At 43.0% G+C, this 20,154-nt stretch overlaps 1 protein-coding gene across 1 annotated transcript in view; it reads left to right on the top strand.

Annotated features, from left to right (window-relative positions):
• Window positions 1-20,154, top strand: part of LOC144824150 (uncharacterized) — a 325,877-nt gene that overhangs the window by 147,802 nt on the left and 157,921 nt on the right. Inside the window, exon 5 of the mRNA XM_078683279.1 lies at window positions 6,759-6,931. Coding sequence (XP_078539405.1) covers window positions 6,759-6,931 — 173 coding nt within the window. The remainder of the gene's footprint in view (window positions 1-6,758; window positions 6,932-20,154) is intronic.

Raw genomic sequence — 20,154 nt, 5'->3', positions numbered from 1 at the left:
GACTGGATACAAACTGACTCTGCTTGCACCCCACATCACGCTGAAAAGATGCACCACACTAAACCCAGCCACCTTGTTACCTCTGCCCGAAAACGACCCAAATGTCCCCCCTATACATGACTGTGTGACCCTCACAGACGAACAGACTAAGAGTAGAATTGACCTCCGATACACCGCTTTCGCAGACCCTGACCGAGAGCTATGGGTAGACGGCTCTTGCATCAAACTCTCCGACGGCACCACCTCAGCTGCCTATGCAGTAACGACAGCCCGAACAGTAATTGAGACAGCCCGCATCACACAACGATCCGCACAGGCGGCAGAACTGATTGCCCTCACACGAGCATGTATTATAGTGACAGGGACCACGGCAAACATTTACACGGACAGTCAGTACGCCTTCGGAGTGGTTCACCATTTTGGACTCTTGTGGAGAGAAAGGGGATTCCTGACGTCCCATGGCACGCCCATCCTCCACGGAGATCTAGTCTCCGCCCTGATTGAAGCAGTTCTCCTCCCCAAACGATTAGCCGTAATCAAATGCCAAGCACACAGAAAGGTGACGGACATCATAGGACAGGGAAACGCACTAGCCGACGTCACTGCCCGAACCACAGCTGAGAATAGGACGACGACCCGCATGTATGTGACCAGGTCACAAGCAGAAAAATGGACTGACGCTAGGGAAACGATTAAGGACATCCAGATGGCCAGCTCACCACCCGAATTAACTGAATGGGCACGGGTGGAATTGAAAGACGATGAAGGCTGCTGGTGGACAAAAGACACAAACAAATGGTTGCTGCCTGACTCGTACCTGATCCCCATACTGACTATGGCACACTCCCCCGCACACATATGATCTGCCCCCATGATCGAACTCATCTCCAGGGTCTGGCACAACGACAAAATTCCCGACTCAGCCAGATGCCTGGTCCAGCAATGCCTTATCTGCCTGCAACACAACCCTGGGAAAGGAACTGTGGTACCCCGGGGAGGGTTTGGGGTCCCCGACCATCCCTTTGAGGTCCTTCAGATGGACTACATCCAACTAGAAAGATACCAAAGCCTGAAGTATGTATTAGTCATTGTGTGTGCCTTCAGCAAATGGGTAGAAGCCTATCCAACCCGTGATAACACTGCCATGACCACTGCCAAAGTACTGCTGAAAGAGTTTTTCCCTCGCTACGGCCTTTGTCGAATTCTATGGAGCGACAACGGCCCCCACTTCATAGCTGAAGTTATCCAACTAATCTTGAAAGGGTTGGGTGTAAAACAAAGGTTTCATGCAGTCTTTCACCCCCAATCTGCTGGCTTAGTTGAGCGCCACAGCGCCACACTGAAACTAAAACTGTCGAAGATAGTGGCCACCACAGGACTTAAATGGCCAGATGCCCTCCCACTGGCATTACTATCGATGCGCTCCACTCCCACTAAGCACCATTTGACCCCCTACGAGGTTGTATTTTGGGCGACCAATGAACCTCTGGACTGCCCCTAAACCGACCTCCATTCACGACGTCCCGGATGTCCTACTGTCTGATTACTTGTGCAAATTGACTAAAACGTTGTCTGTCATTCATCAGCAGGTGCAGCAGGCCATCCCCGATGCTTCCAGGGGTCCGGGTCACGATATCCAACCGGGGGATTATGTGCTGATCCGAAATTTCCAACGGGCAAAGAGTCTGGAACCCCGGTGGATGGGCCCCTGGCAAGTACTGATCACCACCCGGACGGCTCTTCGAGTGGAGGGGAAACGACACTGGCTGCACGCACACCACTGTAAGAAGGTCTCCTCGACCCTGGCCATGACAGAAAACGTCAGCACCCAAGAAGAGCTCCTGAACAAAGACCGGCCATCACTGAACTGTTATCCTGATACCGAGGCACTCGAACTTTCAATATTCTCAGATCCCACTGTGCCATCCAGGGAAGGGTGTTTCCTGCGTCGAAAGGAGGGAGCTTCGGCTAAGTAGACCACAGACTAAGTTGAATCTCTGAACGGTAGCCTAAAACACAACCAAGGGTTACCCGGAGAGAAGCTAAACGAAGTCTGCGGTTCTGCCCACTACCGAGCACCTCGAAGATGATGGAAGCACCAGATAAGAAGATGATGGAAGCACCAGATAAGAAAATGACGGGAGCAACCGGAAATACCCACTATAGGAACCCAAAGACTGACAGTATGCACAAATCAAAGACAATTGCCCTTTTCATTTTCCTCCTCTTTTGCCTCCTCCTCATGACTTCCTTCTGGATCGTGGAAGAGAGTGCACCCGCTCATCAGATATTGCTGACCACTGCACAGCCAACCACTATAAAGAGCATCACCTGATCCCCCTTTCGCCTCAGCTCCGAGAAAGGCGTAAGGAGTTCTGGAACAATGCCTTCGTGCAACTGTTGCACCAACACAACCTTGCCGCCAACGCCACAAACTGCTGGATCTGCGGGTTACTCCTGCATGCCACCGGACACTCCATCCCTTTCATCCCCTCCCCTTTCTCAGTTCATGGCTCCTGCCTTGCCTGGTTGATCCTCCTGCAAGAGAGCTACAAGGACAACGCCACTTCTGGTCAAACAGTGTCACACTTCTACCATGGGTTCTGGCTGAACAAAACCGGGAGGACATCTGCTCCCTTTTGTCCTTTGACCTCTGGTTCCTCCTTTCATATGGACATCCCTGCCAAGGAACGAGTTGAAATGCAGGTGTTCCATAATCCAGCCAGACCCACCTTCTCCTACCTACGGAAACGAACTGCTGCCACTCTGACTGTGGCTCTGTCTGTCATCAATGTCACGGGCCTCGTGTGCCTCGAAGGCCTGGGAACGCAGCTGGTGGGTCGCAGTTCCTGCCACATCACCAGAACATTGGACTCAATTGATCCCCCCTCCTTTGTTGCTTCTCCGAATATGTACTTTGTTTGTGGCACCAAAGCTTACACTTGGCTTCCAAAAAGTTGGGGGGGTACCTGCTACATCGCCTTCGTTCTCTCTCCAACGTACGTGGCCCCAGCAAACCATCACCGGCAGAAGCGCGCAAGAGACATTGAACAAGCCGACTCCACCGGAGCACAGTTCCTGGATGCAGTGAAGGGACTTGTTCCTCTGTGGGGCCCAATGGCAAACAGCCGCGCCATCCGACACCTGACCCAGGCAGTAGAAACGACCATGAACATCACGGCTGGCATCCTCACTAACAATACGGCCGAGCTTCAGGCAGTCCGCCTGGTGGCTCTTCAGAACCGCCTTGTTCTAGATGTGGTTCTAGCTGACCGTGGAGGAGCATGCCGCATCATCGGATCCAGCTGTTGCACCTACGTGCCAGATAACTCGCCCTCAGTCTACAAAGCTATCGAGCACCTCCACAGACTTTCCTCAGAGGTTCACCAGGAGCAAGAAGGATGGTCGCTTAGGAGCTGGTTTTTGGGGTACTTTGAAGGACTGGGGATGGAGGTTGTTTACATTTATATTGATACCGGTCGTGGTACTGTGTGGGTGTTGCCTAGGTATTCAATGCTTGCCACCTTTGTGCTCACTCATCGCTAACTGCATGTGCCCTAAGACTCCGAATTTCGACACTGAACGTATGAACGCTTTGTATGATATCGAAATACGTAATCTAATGGGGATAGACATAAATTGACAAGCTGGCTAGATATGTTGAAAAGGGAGGACTGTTAAAATCTGGGTTGTGGCGTAAACATTATCGGCGCCATCTTGTCCCTTTCAGATCCATACGTGCGCGTAAGCAGCAACCATTTTGATTGCCATGACCTCTCTGCCCACTCCCGATAGCCAGCATCTCTCTCTCTCTCTCACTCCCCAGCCTCGCAAGCATCCCCGACAACCCCTGGTCTCTCCTGCTTGGGCCATAAACGCACCTCCAGCGCGACCCCGCCTCCAAGCCACATCCCGTGCTGAACCCCCTCACTCTTTTATCTCATTCATAGAACAGGCCCTTTTGATAACCTCTTCCTCCCTGCCCGATTGTCCGGCCTGAACCCAGGCCATCACTTAGCTCAGCAGATGCAGTTTATTGCCCCTACAGTAGGACCTCGCCCCACATCAAAGGAGCGGGGATTAATCAATGCCTCCCCCCCCTAGATCCGACCGATCGCCCACATTCCTGTTCCCAGCGGAATGCCCAGCTGCGCGATAGCCATCATGCTGTGATTTGGGTGGGGACCTCTACTGTAGATATGTGTGAGAACGGGCCTGAACCGGGGATTCCAAAGATGCCTTTGTGAACTTCAAAGCAATACCACGGATGTCATAAATGTAATAAAGCCATAAAACTGTGTATAAGAGGCCAGGCCTCAGAGATGCGGTGAGAGCACCTCGAGAAGATACCCTGTTGTCTGATTTGACGTGTTCTGCTCCGTCGGAATAAACTTCTGTTTCCTGCCTTCCAGTCTCCAGCGCCTGCCTCTTTATTTGATAACCGAGAGTTGGGTGAGAGGCGGCTAACGCCGGGCAAACCTTGAGAAGGGGTAATCGACCTGATCTGCCTGACCCTTTTTCCTCAATACTTGGTGTTCATGTGACGACAATCTTTTGGTGTGTACTTCGTAACTTCAGCTGAAATGCCTTTTTCTAATGTTTGTTTGTTTTCTGTAATGTGGAAAATGATAAATAAAGTTTTTAAAAAACCTTCTACATGGATTAGCATTCTTTTACGGCTGATTCTGGATCACGAAATTACTATAATTGCATATGTTATATGTGGTTGTGAGTTTTCGTATAGGGTGTTATTTAATACAGATTCCAATCCAAAGGCATTTGGAGAACAGGATATTACCAGGTTTGGATATTTATATTACTTGAAGGATGTGAAATAATGATCTAAGTGTAATTTGCAGAGAAAGGCAGAGGCATTTTTGAATGGTGTGATTTGGACTGTATCTGTGTAAACTTGAAACCAGGCAGCAAGTATCAGATAGTACTTGGTGAAATGGTTGTTCTGCATGTTGATGAGTAAAGTACAGAGGAATGTATTGAAAAAAAGTTTCTGATTCCGAAATTTGGGTGTGTGAAATGTTTTGAGCCCCTTAAAGAAGATGCCATTCATATAAAACAAAGTCAGACAAATACCATTGAGTTACGGAGAAGACTTAACAAAATTGTTAGACGATTTGTGTGCTGATGGTACTATAGTGTCAGCTGATTCACCAGAGTGGTTATCAGCTGGGGTAATTGCCAGGAAAAAATCTGCAGACATCAGTTTGTGTGTAGATATAAGATGCCCCAATATAAAACTTAGTTGTGGATTGCCATTTTCTGCCATGTATTCATTAAATGCTGGCTCTCATTGGATGATCATCTTATTTTTCCTTATTGATGTGAAATCAGCCTATCATCCAGTGGCTTTGTCTGTTGAGTTCATAGACTTGACCACCTTTGTAACACACTTTAGTGCCTTTTAAATATTCCTGCCCTCCAGACTGAAATCAGCACCCAGTGCATTCCACAAACTGAAGAATGTTTTATTTAAAAGCATAAAAAGAGTTCAGGTGTGTGTTTGATCTTCCATACTGATTTGTATTCCTGTTAAATATCCATGTTGAAGCCAGGTGCTTAAGTTAAATTCTTTCCAAACCAGGGTGAACCACCATTTATTGAACCATGTTTTTTCATCCACCAAATTTTACTATAGTTTGAGTTATGGTACTCAATTTACTGACCTCAGAAGGATGGAAAGCTGAGTTGGCCTTACTTAAATTCACATGTGTGACCTTTAGATCACCATATTTGACAGCAATGGAAATGTAACTAACTAAACCATGCTGCTGCCCTTTAAGTTTGAAGTAAAACTTTCCAAACGCATCCCTTTACTTTCACTGGGCTGAACTGTGAAGTTATACTGACGATGATAGCTTAATACCCATTAATGCCACTGGTGTGTGTAATTGCATTATCAGCTGACGTTTAAAGCCCCATAGTTCTTTAAAAAAAAAAGAACTTTTCATAACTTTACAAATGTTGTATAGATCAAAGCTTGCAAAGTTTAAAAAACAAACAGCAGATTTAGTATCCTTTCATGGCACGGCAGAGGCAAGCTGATCTCCAAATGGAAGCAAATAGACTGTTGTCTTTAGCATCTGCCACTCATCGGAGCCTTCACACCTGCAAATACTTGGCCCTTTGTTTGTCTTCGTCCCAGCACAAATTTGGTCCATCACAGCCTCCACCCCAGCGCATAATCGGCCGTCTTGCACTATCTCTGTGAGCATCCCTCCCTCTCAGCAGCCTCTGACCCCATGTATCAGTCTTGTCCTGTACCTCCCTGGGCCATTTTCAAGCCGCAGGAGGTCACTCCCTTCATGTATAGGATATCTTGAGGTCGGAAATCAGCAGAGTGCTGGACCAGTTATTCTTTGGCTCGGTCGAAGCCTCCCAAATACATAAGCAAAGCTAAACCTTCCTATACCCCTAATGTTTGCTTCACACAGTGCCACTTTGTTTGGTAATCTAATTATCCTTATATCTCTCTCTATCCCCCTCCAGCTGTATCTCTTTATACACCTCTATTTTTGCTTTAATGATTTGAGTGCAATGATATTCTCCATACCATGCAAACATATGTTTTTGTTAGTTCGGGAAACGTTTAATCCGTACCCGGTTCAGACAAATAGCATGGAAAATATTATTGCTTTAGATTCTGCATAATGATTCCTGCAAGGTAGAGTGTAGGCAGTTGTGGGAATGCTTTGTGTGGTGTATCTGCATGGTACTTACATCTGCATTGTTTTATTTTACAGCATCTCTGAGCACGGAAGAAAAACAGGAGCTTTGCGAACATCGAATAAAATGTATGAATAACATAGCCGCTACCCAGCTGAAGTTACATCTTTTTGAGCAGGTGCTCGTGTCCTGCAATGCTGTACTGGAGCTGGACATGGACAACGTCAAAGCGCTTTACAGGAAAGGAAAGGTATACAGCTGGAATTGCGACATAGACCATGCTGATGTAGATTAGATTAGTTGCATTGTTTAACTGGAGGATTGTTATGTTATATACTCAATAGATTTCAGTATCTTCACTTTGTGTGATGTAGAAAACAAAGAATCTGACAATGTTATATTCCTGTCTCCTCCCAGAGTTTAAGGATATTAGCACCTAGGAGGTGTCACACACTCCAATATGTTGCCAAGGCACAGTTCTGGTGCAAGGGTGTCTGCATGCAGCATAAAGTGTGCCTGCACAGGGAGAGTAAAACAGAGAGTCTCTTTATAGCAGAAAGGGCCATTGTATACCAGGCATGTTCATTACAATTGTCACCAGAGAGCCTCTTTTCTCAAGAGCATTGTTAATGAATGAGGGCGAATGGTACACCCTAGAGCACATATTTTCAAAGATATTGGTTAAAAACAGATTTTACTGGCAGTTGAGAAGATGGACTATTACTTCAGTCTCAGAGTCTGCCACAGCATACAGGTGCACTATTTCTCCATAGCAGTAAATAATTAATGTGCAAATGAAAAGATTGTCCTGCTGACATAAAACGCTGACTACTGAGCAGACAAATATAGAAATTCAACAGGCATATCAGTGCCTGTCTCTTACCCCAGTCGAAAGAATGACAATCAAAGCCCTACTGTTACAAGAGAGACCACCAGTTTTAAACACTGTACAAAGAAAACTGACAGTGTTCCTTGGCTGCTGAATAATCCATCAAAATGTCTGTGCCAGAAAAAAAACACATGGCATCAGAAGTGATGCTATAATTTCTGGTTGATTACTCCTTTTTCCAGGGCATACCTGACACATATGAGGGTTGCTCAAATATTCCAGGATGCTAACAAATATATTTAAGGGTTTTGTAAAATAATCTGAAGTGATGCCCACCAAGGGTTCCATTTAAATGTGCAAGAGTATTGCTACATGCATCATCAGGCCCTGTTTGATCGCTGATGCTCAAAAAGGCCAAGGTTCCTCTTTGTTCCTTGTGCCTACTGATTGTGCGTTTAGGAGGCAAGGGCTGTTGCTCAGAGTGCTAGCACATTTATACATTACTTTTCATGTTCCGATTACTGATTTTACAGATCCATTGACTCACATGTAAGGCATTTATTGAAATTACAGTTTCCAGAAGTGCTGAATGTATGTAAAACATATATTGCCACAAGGGTTCCATTATGCCCTGTAAGTAAATCAAGCATTTCCATGACAGTTATCATGGTTTTATTTTAGCTAAAACTTACATTTCTTTCACATATTCAATTATTCTCATATCTGTAAACCAAACTGGGATGTGAGCTTCCACAGTGCCCTTTATGTAAAGCACACATTGCACATAGACCTTACTATAAATTGGCATGCAAACGAGTGCTCTACATGTTGGTACATTGAAATGGGCAGGTAATTGCACAGGGGGCATTATGTACATGTTTCCCTATATGTAATCCACACAGCTATCATTGGATCCTGCTAATTGTCCGACTAACTCCCTGCATCCAACAGCCAAAAAGTAATTGAATCAAGCAATATTCTGAAAGAATATCAGGCAGGTCACAGGCAAACTGTGGCGTGGAGTGCATCCTGCTAGCAATATTAGTAAATGTCAGGATGGGCTGAATGTTGGCGGTTTCACTGTCTTGGTACTTCCTCTTCTATATATGATATTTCATACCATCAACCCCACCATTCTTTTGAACCATAGTCAAGAAATTGGCTTGGTTGGCTCAGACCTTTACCTTTGCAGCAGGAACCATAGAGTTTCCATTCAGGGAGGAGCAGGAAACAGATAGGTTAACGTTTTATAGTACATAGAGAGCCCCCAGCACACAGGTTGAGCAATAGGGGCCTCAATGCAAATAACGTTGCTTGAAAAAACATTCCAATATGGATGCCATGGGTGATTCTAAAGTAAACAAGACAGGAGGGAACAGTGGGCACAGCAGCACGACACAGAACAATTACAGTACAAGGGAGAGACACGAGGATACATTCAAAGTACCTCCACAGAAGGAGTGAGACAAAGGCAGGAAACGGAGACTGACATGAAATATTGAATACAACACATCTCCTCCCTGAAATATGATGCAAAACAAATTAACTTACAATAACTATGTATGATTGAGTGAGACAAGAGAAAAAACTATCCAAAACAATATTAATAAATATACTTCATGAGCAAAGTCATCATAATAACCACCATTGTCATCTGTAAACTCTAATTCCCTGCTGCTGTTTCGAAAGTTCATTTTCACAATCCTGGTTAGATTGCATCAATTACCATCATACAACCTGATTTAAAGATTCTCCCACATGTATTACTTTGTGAACAGGAGATTATTTGGAGAAACATTTGATATCTTATCTGCGATTTATAATTTTCACCAAATTGCCCTACAAGATGATAACCTCTTTAATATTCCTTTTAGCATCATGCTAGGACTTAATCTTCATTTGTTTAGTTGTAACATGTCCGTGTCAACTCATGCACACTGGGATCTGCAGGTATTTTGCTGAACAGTGTTAACAAGGATGGAAATAATTAAAGAGTGTGGTATGCGATTGTTTAACATGGCAAAAGGTGAGTGCTCTGTCGTGGAATAAGAGGTTCTGTGGTATGCCCAAATCCGCTCCTCTAAAGAATTTTGTGTTGAAACATTCATTTTAGCACACTTTTGTAAAGCTTCTACAGTGTTTCTATTACGTCTTTCAGCAATACGATTGCTAAATGGATAGCACAAAAGAGCACATTTGGTTCTTTGTTTCTATAAACATATGAATGCCCTCTGATAAAAATGGAACAGCTTTATCAGTAGTAATTGAAAATGGAAAACCTCTGAAAAACAGTCACTTCCTCTATAGTGGGTTCCTTCATCAATTTCCATTCAACCCACTTTGAAAATTGGTTAACTACCAAAACTATATATTTGCAGTTAGCCAGAATGTAACCGGCAACACAAAATCTAAAGCCAGACATTGCCATTGTCCATCTGCAAATTGCATAGAAGTCATAGGTGCATGGTGAGTTTTTGAATATTTCTCTAATTGCAACATCCATATACGGCCACCAGTAATTTTATCTGATTAACTTTTTAGTGCCAGCTTCTCCAAGAAAATCCATGTGATCAGGTTTAATAATTTTCATTCTGATTTCTTCTAGAGGAACAATTTTGTTTCTTCTAAGAATAATATTTTGCTCATGAGATAATTCATCTTTTGCTTTATATAAAAAAGGTGAAGTTGATAGGATAAGAGAGCTTGCCTAGCCCAACTTGAATTAATATATTTTTAACGTCCTCTTAAATCTTGTCCTTATTCATGGCTTGTAGCCACTCCTTTTCACTAATGATACTGTCTACCACATGCACAACATCGAAAATATTACATGCCACACATTCCTCATCATGTTATGTTATTTTTTGTTATGTAAACATTTGTGTAAAGCGCCTTGTTACTCCATACAGATTGTCCTAGGACTAGCATTCCTGCTCTAAAATGGTCTAAAACTTATCACTGCACCAAATTTAAGTCTGTCCGGACAATCAGGTTTTAAGTTTAAAAACAAAATTGTTTTGTGAGCATTGACTTACTTTGAAGGCTGTACATTTAGGTACATTTAATCAGGCATCATTCAGGGTGGTTTCAATTGATCAACTTCTGACAGATCTCTTGATACAGAATCACAAAGGCACCTGATAACGCCAGAATCTTACTATACTACAGCTATGGTCTCTGTTGTGATGCCGTATGATTTGAGTATGTTAGTGCTCAGTCAGGCCTAACTGCTTCTGAAAGGAACAGCAATGAAACAACCTGGATCCCAATATTCCCTTACGGATTGATCCATCCTGTGTACCTATCTAGTGGTGTATTATGGTGAACGAGCATTTTCATTGTTTGCATCGGGCGCACCTTTAAAAAGGTGCTGCGGACGCAAACAGTGAAAATGTGCCCTATTACCATGAATGCCGTGAACTTGTGCTGCCCTGGGGGCCGCGCATTCCTGTGAAAAACGGAGCAGCTGCTCTACAGACGCTCCGTGTTTTCACAGTGTAGGCGGTACCCACCTGCACTTTTGAAGGAGATTAGTGACTGCGCCCGCCTGCAAGGGGATGTCTGGGTGGGTCCATGGGACCCCATTTCCCCCCTCCAGAGGACTGCCATCAGTAGGTGCACTGACAATGCACCACCTTTTAGATGGCACACTCCTGAGAGCTTCTTTACCTCTGCTCCCACGTCTGTAATAAGGCACAGGCACAGATGTAAAGTGATTCCCTGATTTGCATGGGGAATGCCCCCTGCAGATAGCACTGGAGCTTTATGTGCGCCAGTGCTATCAGTATTAAACAAATGGCCACAAAAATGTCTGTGGTTCCTTCTGTAATACCAAAGTGCCCCGTGGTGCACAAACCAGGTGCAAACGCCTGTTGCGCCCCTGGGGCACTTTATGTAATACGCTACCTGGTGGTTGGTGCTGCCAAGATTCTAGGTGCTTTAAACTTCGACATATTTTCTTTTCAGGTAGCACGAAACACCTGACATGCTCGTTTTCTATTTTGGCAGTAAGGGTGCAAGAATAACACTCTTCCCAGAGCCTACAGTATTTTGAAAAGAATACATGTTTTGGTCTTAGAAAGGGGCTAAGGCTATCATTGTAACCCTATATATAGATAGCACTAATTAGTTGGTGTTTCCTGAGGGAGAATGCCATAGTGGTCTTAAGCAGGACTGCAGATTCAGAAGAGTGTGCAAGTCAACCTGCATCTGTGGGCGCATAGAGATATGCGGTGGAGTCAGACTGCTCTGCTTCTTGAAGTATATCAGTCCTCCGTGCATATAAGGAAGAAGATGGCACCATGTGCCCATGGAGAAAGAATGGTCGCCATGCCAAATGAGGACAAGTGAACCATGGCTAAGGCTCCAGTGGTTGAGTGGCTGTACAAGTGGAGAAAGCACAAACATCACAACTTGATTAAAACCATCACATCTGTTAAATGTCAGTGAGAGACTGTTGACAGCTTCATGATAATCTCTGAGGGTTATTAATTTGTTGGGGGGGTAAGTGAGGGTATGGTGTTGTCTGTGTGAGGCTCTGTTTCTACACACTACTGTAACAGCTGGAGTAACCTCATCAAGGAAACCCTTGGGATGAAGGAACATGCAGGGATTGCATATTAGAGAGGCAATAAGAATGCTCGGAACCTGATCATCAGTTAAAAGTCAGTGGCAATGGTAATCTATGAAAAACGATCTGGTAGAAAGAGCCCAGGAAGTGGTGTAAGGTATGTCATATTTGTTAACTGCAATAAGCACTATACAAGTAGAGTTGACTTCAGGAGGAGAATATGACAGAGAGTGGGGATGAGCAAGAAATCCAGAGGTGATAGTGAAAGTACTAGGATATTAGGAGTACATGATTTTTTCAAAGGAATAACATGAAAATACTGAAATAAACGCGAAATGACGTTTTTAGTAAGGCAAGAGATTTCCATTTAAAAATAAAAGTTAGCAGTTTAGGTCTAGGCCTGGGCTGAGTTCTAAGAGTTCCGCTACGTGGAACTCGGCGAAGTGACCAAAAAAGTCCACCGCACTACATGGAGTTCTGCAAGTGCGTTTGGTCATGCCGTTACTGTTTTTCATTGCAGAGTGTTTGTCCCGCGCAGTAAAATCTGTGCAAATTGCACCATGCGCAGCACCAGAGGGCGTTTCTTCTTTTCTTACCTCTCAAGTAGATTTTCTACCCGAGCGGCAGGTTTCTCAATGCGAACGGAAGGTTGCTCAAGGCGAGTGGCCGCATTGAGAAATCTGACCGCCCGCGTTCCTCGCTCGATGGATTTTCCTCGCTCACATATTTGACGTTGGCGTGCGCAAGCTTTTTCTTTCACTTTCTATCTTTCCTTGCTTACCACTTTTGTTTGGTTTGTCGCCCTTCCCAACCTAAGTCTTTTTTTTGTCTCACCCCTCTTTCTTCTCGATTTCTTTCCTCTCCCTTTTCTATCTTTTGCCTTTAATTCTCTTTCTTTTCTGCAACTGCTTTTCTCCTTTCTTTTTTCTTCTCTGATGTCATTCCTCTATGTTTCCCACCATTTTAAGATACAACAAAAACAGTTGGCCTAACATATTTTGTTTGAAATGCATATGTAAAAGCCAAAAGACCTATGAGGTTGAATTTTTATTACATTATGTTAAAACTGTAGAGAGTTATTTTGTTACATGGAATCTTACAGATTACCAAAATTGGTGTGGGTTTTGGTGCTGGTCCCTCCTTTTATAAACTCGTGGTAGATTTGCACATTAATATCCATGTTAACTACTCTCAGCAGCAGATGTATATTATTTTGTATCTATTTCTAATTTTAATACTGTATGCTTGAAGGTTGCCTAGTGAGAAAGCCTACGCTCATTACAGTAGGTCTGAGTCAGTTATGGTGACAAGCCAATGAAAAGTTGTGTATACCTGATTGGTTCATTCGGAAAAGCAACAATTCAAACCATGACTTGCACACCAACGCAATGCTTATGATCTCACTCTTAATGTGACTGCTGCAATTAAAAATGTTGCAAGTAATTTTACTGACCAGATTAGATATCACAATACGCTAATCATTTTGAAAGAGATGGCAGTGAGTATAGTATTATTTATTGCTTTCAGTTTGTGTTTTTTTAATATATTTTCTAATAGGTGTTGCTATCAGTATACATTTTGTATGTAAACAAGCATTGCATTTGTTGTTTTCTTCTCCTAAACCCATATATTTTCCAATTAATGTGTTTGGGTATATCTATATATTTTCTTTACATAATATTTTTTTACATTTGTAATCTATTCCTAGATATGTTTATGATTTACTTCAGTATTGACATTTGTTATTGCTTTTTAGAACTGTTAAATTAAATATTCTTATATAGCCTATATTTTTAATGTACTGTTTTTTGTTTTTTTTCCTTATTGAATAGAAATGTATATATTTTTACTTTTATACATATCCATTTTTAGTTAAAATCCAGACCAGTCCATGCTTTAAGACTGTACCATGCAAACAGGTTGTGTCATTTTATCTTGGTTATTCTTTTTTTTTCAATTCATTTTGTTTAACATTTCTCCATGCATACGGCAGTAGTTACATCATGAGTTCTTGATGTACATATTCAGGTTGTGAGTGTACAAATGTAGAAATAAGTATTTACGTCATTACTGTGAAGCACTCGGACACCCTACGGGATCAAGTTTGCACTATATAAAACACTGAATAAACAAATAAATCATTAAAAGTTATATCTGATACCATAGGTCTGATCTGTTTATTTTGATAGGTCACAGCAAGGGCAGCAGACCTGACATATTATCGAGAAGAGCATTTGTTAAAGCCAATAGGCTTTAAGGGCAGACTAATATTACACTGCATGGAGACATGTATTTGCTACATGGAATCTCAAAGATTGTTGTAGCAGGGAAGGGTTTTGGTGTCGGTTACCTTCTCTGTCAATCTCTGGAGAGTAGATGGTTTGCACTGTGATTTACCTTTTAGGCCTTTTTAACAGCGTTGTATATTGTTTAGCCAACTGTAAATGTACACATATTTGTAATTTTATGACTGTAAGCCTAATGGTTGCTGTGGGGAAAAGCCTGCTTTCGTTACAGTAGGCCAGAGGCCGTAATGGTGATGAGCTAATAAACAAAATCTATAGGCTTGATTGGTTCACTGTAACAAGGTATCTGATGCCACAGGACTGATCTTTTTATTATAAAAATCTATTACAAAGGCAGTAGGCTTGACGTATTTATTATTAAAAGTGTATATTAAAGCCAATATGGTGTATAGGCCTCACCATGGTATTGTATTATTACACTGTGTTTAACCCTTTCACAGTCCTGGAGTACAAGGAGTGCAGTGACATAATCCTCGTTAAGCCCTTTTAGTAGGGTTTCATATTGCTATGCCAAATGTAATTTTGAAAATATTTATAATTGTATTGCTGTATGCCCCACTATTGCCTTACGGAAAAACTAAGTCTCATTAGAGAAGGCCTGAGTTGGTTATGGTGACAAGCCAATTTCAACGGCTATATTGCATGATATGTTTATTGGGAAATGTTATGGGCAGTGCCATTGGACTGCTCTGTTTATTATTTAACATCACAACAAAGGCAGTAGGTCTTATATTTTTTACGAAAAGTATAATTTGAAAGCTCATAGGCGTTTAAGGGTGTATTGTATTAAAGCCTGTAGACATGTATCATGTTATATGGAATCTTACAGATGACTGCTGAAGGCAAGTATTTTGTCATTGGCTTCCTCTTTTGACAAACTCTGGGGGTAGAAGATTTACATTGTGATAATCGTTGCTATATTCTTAGGCAGGCCTGACAGGTTTGGTAGTCTTCCATGACTTGTAATGGAAGAATATAAAAAAAAACAAATGTATACAGAAATATAGTTTCTTAGAGGGGTTAGTGTCAGCCCTTTTCTGCCTTTAGTCTTTGTGGATGTCATTCATATGTTGCTTATGCTGCTCATGACGGCATACAGCTTGTGGCAAAAGATCAGCCCACGTCAGCCATTGGCTCTGTTGCCCTGTGAGTGATTGCCTCTTCCAGAAAATGATTGTGCTTCAGAGCCAGGGCTGGCGGGACAGTTTTTTTTCTATTTACTCCTTTTTTAGGTCTCCTTTTGCTTCTTTCCTTCTTTTTTTTTTATTTTGCTTGTGTTTTCTAGAGGATCCTCAGCTCCCCGGGCTAATAACTTTACGCTAATTTTATCTGCAGTGCTCCAAATACCTTGTGGCCATTACTTCTATAGAGAGAGGCCATGTTGCAATGTTATTAACCATAGTGTAATATTATTTTATTGTTTCAAGATGGCAACCACATTTAGCGCAGCATTATGTCAGCCATCTTGTATCAGTGCAACGATTATAGTCTATACATAAATCTATGTCAAGATGGCCGCCAAACACAATGTTTACTGAGTGACCATCTTAAAAGTTGAAATGGTATTGTTCATAGAGCATCATTGTTTTACCACTCAAGATGGTCAGTGTGTTGCTTCTGAATGTGGTGGCCATGCTAGAACTTTAAAAAAATGAAGTACAATGTAAATACCATTCCAAACCGTTTATTTATTTGGGGGATTTGTAGAGTGCAACAGCTACTCAATGAGTGTACCGGTGATGGCTGTAGGACTAATCTCTTTGTGACTTGTAGTTTAGAAAGAGGACTTAAAAAGCCAAGTTTTGAGGAGTCACTTAATTAAAGGCCTGGATGTCCTCTATGGCCCGTAGTTGTTGGAGGAGGCCATTCCAATCCCTTGTAGCAAGGTATTAGTAGAAGCTGCTGCCCTATGTTTCCTTCTGAATTTTAGGAATCACCACCAACAGGAAGTTGAAAGACCGGAGTGACCTGGAAGTTTGATAGGGAATACATCTGTTGAATAGGTACTGAGGGCTAGTGTGATAGAAAGCTCTGTATGTCACTACCACACACTCCTTGTGACAGAATCACACGTTCCTTGATAGGAAGCTAGTGTAACTATTTCAGGTTATGTTATGGTATCAACGATTTGTAAAGCGCTCATACACCGGTTGGTTTCTTGGCGCTGATTACTAGGGGGGTAGCCAACCTGGAGACAGATCATTCATACGCTTTTATAAAAAGCCAGGTTTTGAGAGCCTTTCTGCAACTCAGTAGATTTTGATTTCCAGGGGGATGGAGTTCCATAGACGGGGGGCTAGAGTTGCAAACCTGCAACCCCCTTTGCGCTTTAGCTTGAATGTATGGACAGTCAGAAGCTGGAGCTGTGCCGATCGGAGACTGCTTGCAGGAGTGTAGCGGGAAATGAGGTTGTTTATGAATTTAGGGCCCTGGCCATTCAGGGATTTAAAGACCAGGTAACCCACTTTGAAGATGCAGCGCTGGGAAATGGGGAGCCAGTGCAGTTTCCTAAGAAGGGGGGATGTGTGTTGCCACCTGGGTTGTATACCAGTCTGGTCACTTGGTTCCGAACCATTTGTAGCCGTTTAGTAAGGCCCATTGGTAGACCAAGGTACGTAGAATTGGCATAGTCTAAACATGACATGACCAGGGCTATCAACACCGGTACCAGAGCTGCCTGGGTCAGAAGCCTACTTATCTTCCTGATTTTGCGCAGCTGAAGGAAACGTGGAAATCACTGCACCTACATGCGATTTTAGGGAAAGGACTTTGCCTATGGTGACCCCTAAATGTTTCACTGAGGGTGAGGGAACGGGGGTGGGGGCTAAATCGCTTGGCCAGTACTGTGGGCCCCATTGGTTATGGGCGCCAACTGTCAGGACCAGTTCAGTTTTACCTGGGTTTAGTTTTAAGTGATTGTGGTCCAACCATTGACCGATGAATGTCATGGTGGATTGAAAAGTAGCTATTGACTGGGGATAGTTGTCAATAGTAAACATAAGTTGGAGATCATCAGCATAGTTGAAGGTGTCCACCCATCTTTCCTTCAGGCATCTTATCAGAAGGAGAAGGTAGAGGTTGAACAGGTGCGGGGAGAGCGCAGAGCCCTGGGGGACCGTGCATGTGGACAGCCTGAGTGCGGTTTTCCAGGAAGGAGATGATCCATTTAAGGGCGTCACCCTGAATGCCTGCCTCACTGACATGGTCAGCCAATGTATTATGGTCGACCGTGTCAAATACAGCCGAGAGATCTAACTGTACCAGGGCCTGAGGGTGCCTTTGTCTGCCTTTTCATGTAAGGAGTCCAGAACCGCCAGTATCACAGTTTCTGTGGAGTGGGCTGGACGGAAACCCGCTTGGTGTGGGTCGAGGAACTCGGTTTGTTCCAAGAAATTGGACATGCATTTTACACCGTGGGCTTCCAATAACTTGGCCAAATAGGTGATCAGGGAAATAGGGCGGTAGTAAGCCAGCGTCTTGAGTTCGACACCAGGGTAGGTTGGAAATGGACTCTTCTAGAGAGTGCAACAGGAGCCTACGAGCGGCGTTCTGAACCAGATGTAGTCTTTTCAGTAGACCCCAATATAGTGAATTGGTATAGTCAAACGTTAAGGTGATTAGAGCCTGAATCTCATTTTTTGCTGCGGTAGAGGAAGAACATAAAGAAACTTTTTTTTACATTTTGAAAAGTCTGTTAGACCTTGCATCTTTTGGAGTGGTTGCCCCAGTCTTTTTGCTTCTGGCTTCCAGGTTTGGACGGTGGGCTGGACTTTTTTGCAGGTGTTTTAACTGGACACTTTCCCACTGCTGAGCAGTGCTAGAGTGCATGTGCTCTGTGCCTAAAATATAATGGCATTTGATTACTCCATGATTGGCATATTTTATTTACTAGTAAGTCCCTCATACAGTGCACTGCAAATGCTACTAGTGGGCCTGCAGCACTGATTGTGCCACCCACATGAGTAGCCACTGCAGAGACTGTGTGCACATTTTTTAACTGCCATGTCAACCTAGCAAGTATACCTGCTTGCCAGACCCAAACCTTCCCTTTTACTACATGAACGCCACCCCTAACTTAGACCCCAGGTAGCCCTAGGGGCAAGGTGTGGTGTAAGCCAAAGGTGGGTATCAATCTAGGCAACAAACATAATACACATAGAAAGGGACTGAGCTACAACCTTTGTTTTTTTGTTAAAAGAGAGTACAATTTTATTCAAAGTTTATCAAGGCACATAATATCAAATTACACATTCAATATCTACAGGGAGTTATTTTAATCTTATCCAAAGAACTCTACTGGAACAAAAATAAAAAGGAAATTACCCTTTACACGATCCCCACATCAGGAGGATTGTATGTATCTTTTGCTACATCTTCAAGCAAATAAATCTAGCTGTGATTTTCACGCTTTTGTTTCCGGACGGCGGGTCTAAACGAGAATCCTTTTCAAACTTCAGGATATATAAAATCTAAACCACCAGTAAGAATTACCTCAGTTGGAAAGTCATCACTGGACGAAAATTGAAATAGAGCATATCATCAGATATCAAGAAGGGATATAGTTCCCGCTTAGGAACCAGACTCATTCTTGGTGTTAAACGTAGTACATACGATGTTTTAAAAATTATCGTGGCTGCTCCAGAAGAAGGCGCTGGTCCGCCGAAACGCGCGTAGAGATATAATTTGCCACATTCCCCTTTTATCTTGTTTCTATTTTATGTATATCCATATATACAAACTGGATTATTTCATTTTTATTAATGCATTGTGTTTTCTTGATTTTATTATGTCATGTTTGTTAATTGTAGATATTGAATGTGTAATTTGATATTATGTGCCTTGATAAACTTTGAATAAAATTGTACTCTCTTTTAACAAAAAAACAAAGGTTGTAGCGCAGTCCCTTTCTATGTGTATTATGTTTGTTGCCTAGATTGATACATATCATTTATTTGTTTTTCCCTGGTCTAGGAACTGTATTTCCACATACTCAGGGGGTCCTTGTTAAATATTTGCTCGTAAGCCAAAGGTGGGACATGTGCTTTTAAGTTTTACATGTACTGGTAGTGAAATTAGTAGTAAATTAACTTTTCACTACAGCAAGACCTGTCTCTCCCATAGGTTAGCATTGGAGCTGCCCTGTAGCATTTTACACGGGTATCTTCGAATTGGGAGTTGATAAAACACTGGAGTTTGCTGTCGCTGGAATCACAGTTTAAAAACACTTATTATAGTGTAGTTGTTTTTTTGATTGCAGGTCTGAAAATGCCACTTTTAGAATGTTTCAGAAAAGGGGGTGGTGATGAACAGAGTGTCTGAATTAAGCAGACCACTCTTACCCAGTCCAAAGATCAGGGCTTGATCCATCACCGTTATTTAGCTCACTGCCCCATCCCAGCTCAGAACCTGGCTATATGCAAATTAGTCTGTCCCTGGCCCAGTGCATCATGGGAACAGGGCAGACCAAACTACCAAGCCAATTCTTCACCAGAAAGGAGACAAGCTACCGGGGACCGGTTTCTGGCATTTCAGCCTCGTCGGCCCGGCTTGCTTGAATCATGATGGAGCAGTGAGCAAGGGACTCATGTCATTTTGTCCACCATAAGCGTGGAAGGGTATACTCAGATGTGAGTCCCTTGCTCATTGCACCATCAGGATTCAAGCAAGCCGGGCCGACGAGGCTGAAATGCCAGAAACCGGTCCCCGGTAGCTTGTTTCCTTCCCAGTATAAGAATTGGCTTGGGAGTTTGGTTTGCCCTGTTCCCATC

This window comes from Lissotriton helveticus, chromosome 3_1, assembly GCF_964261635.1.
Source record: "Lissotriton helveticus chromosome 3_1, aLisHel1.1, whole genome shotgun sequence".
NCBI classification, from domain to species: Eukaryota; Metazoa; Chordata; class Amphibia; order Caudata; family Salamandridae; genus Lissotriton; species Lissotriton helveticus.
The sequence above is the reverse complement of the archived record's forward strand: the minus strand, read 5'-3'. Positions and strand labels throughout refer to the sequence as shown.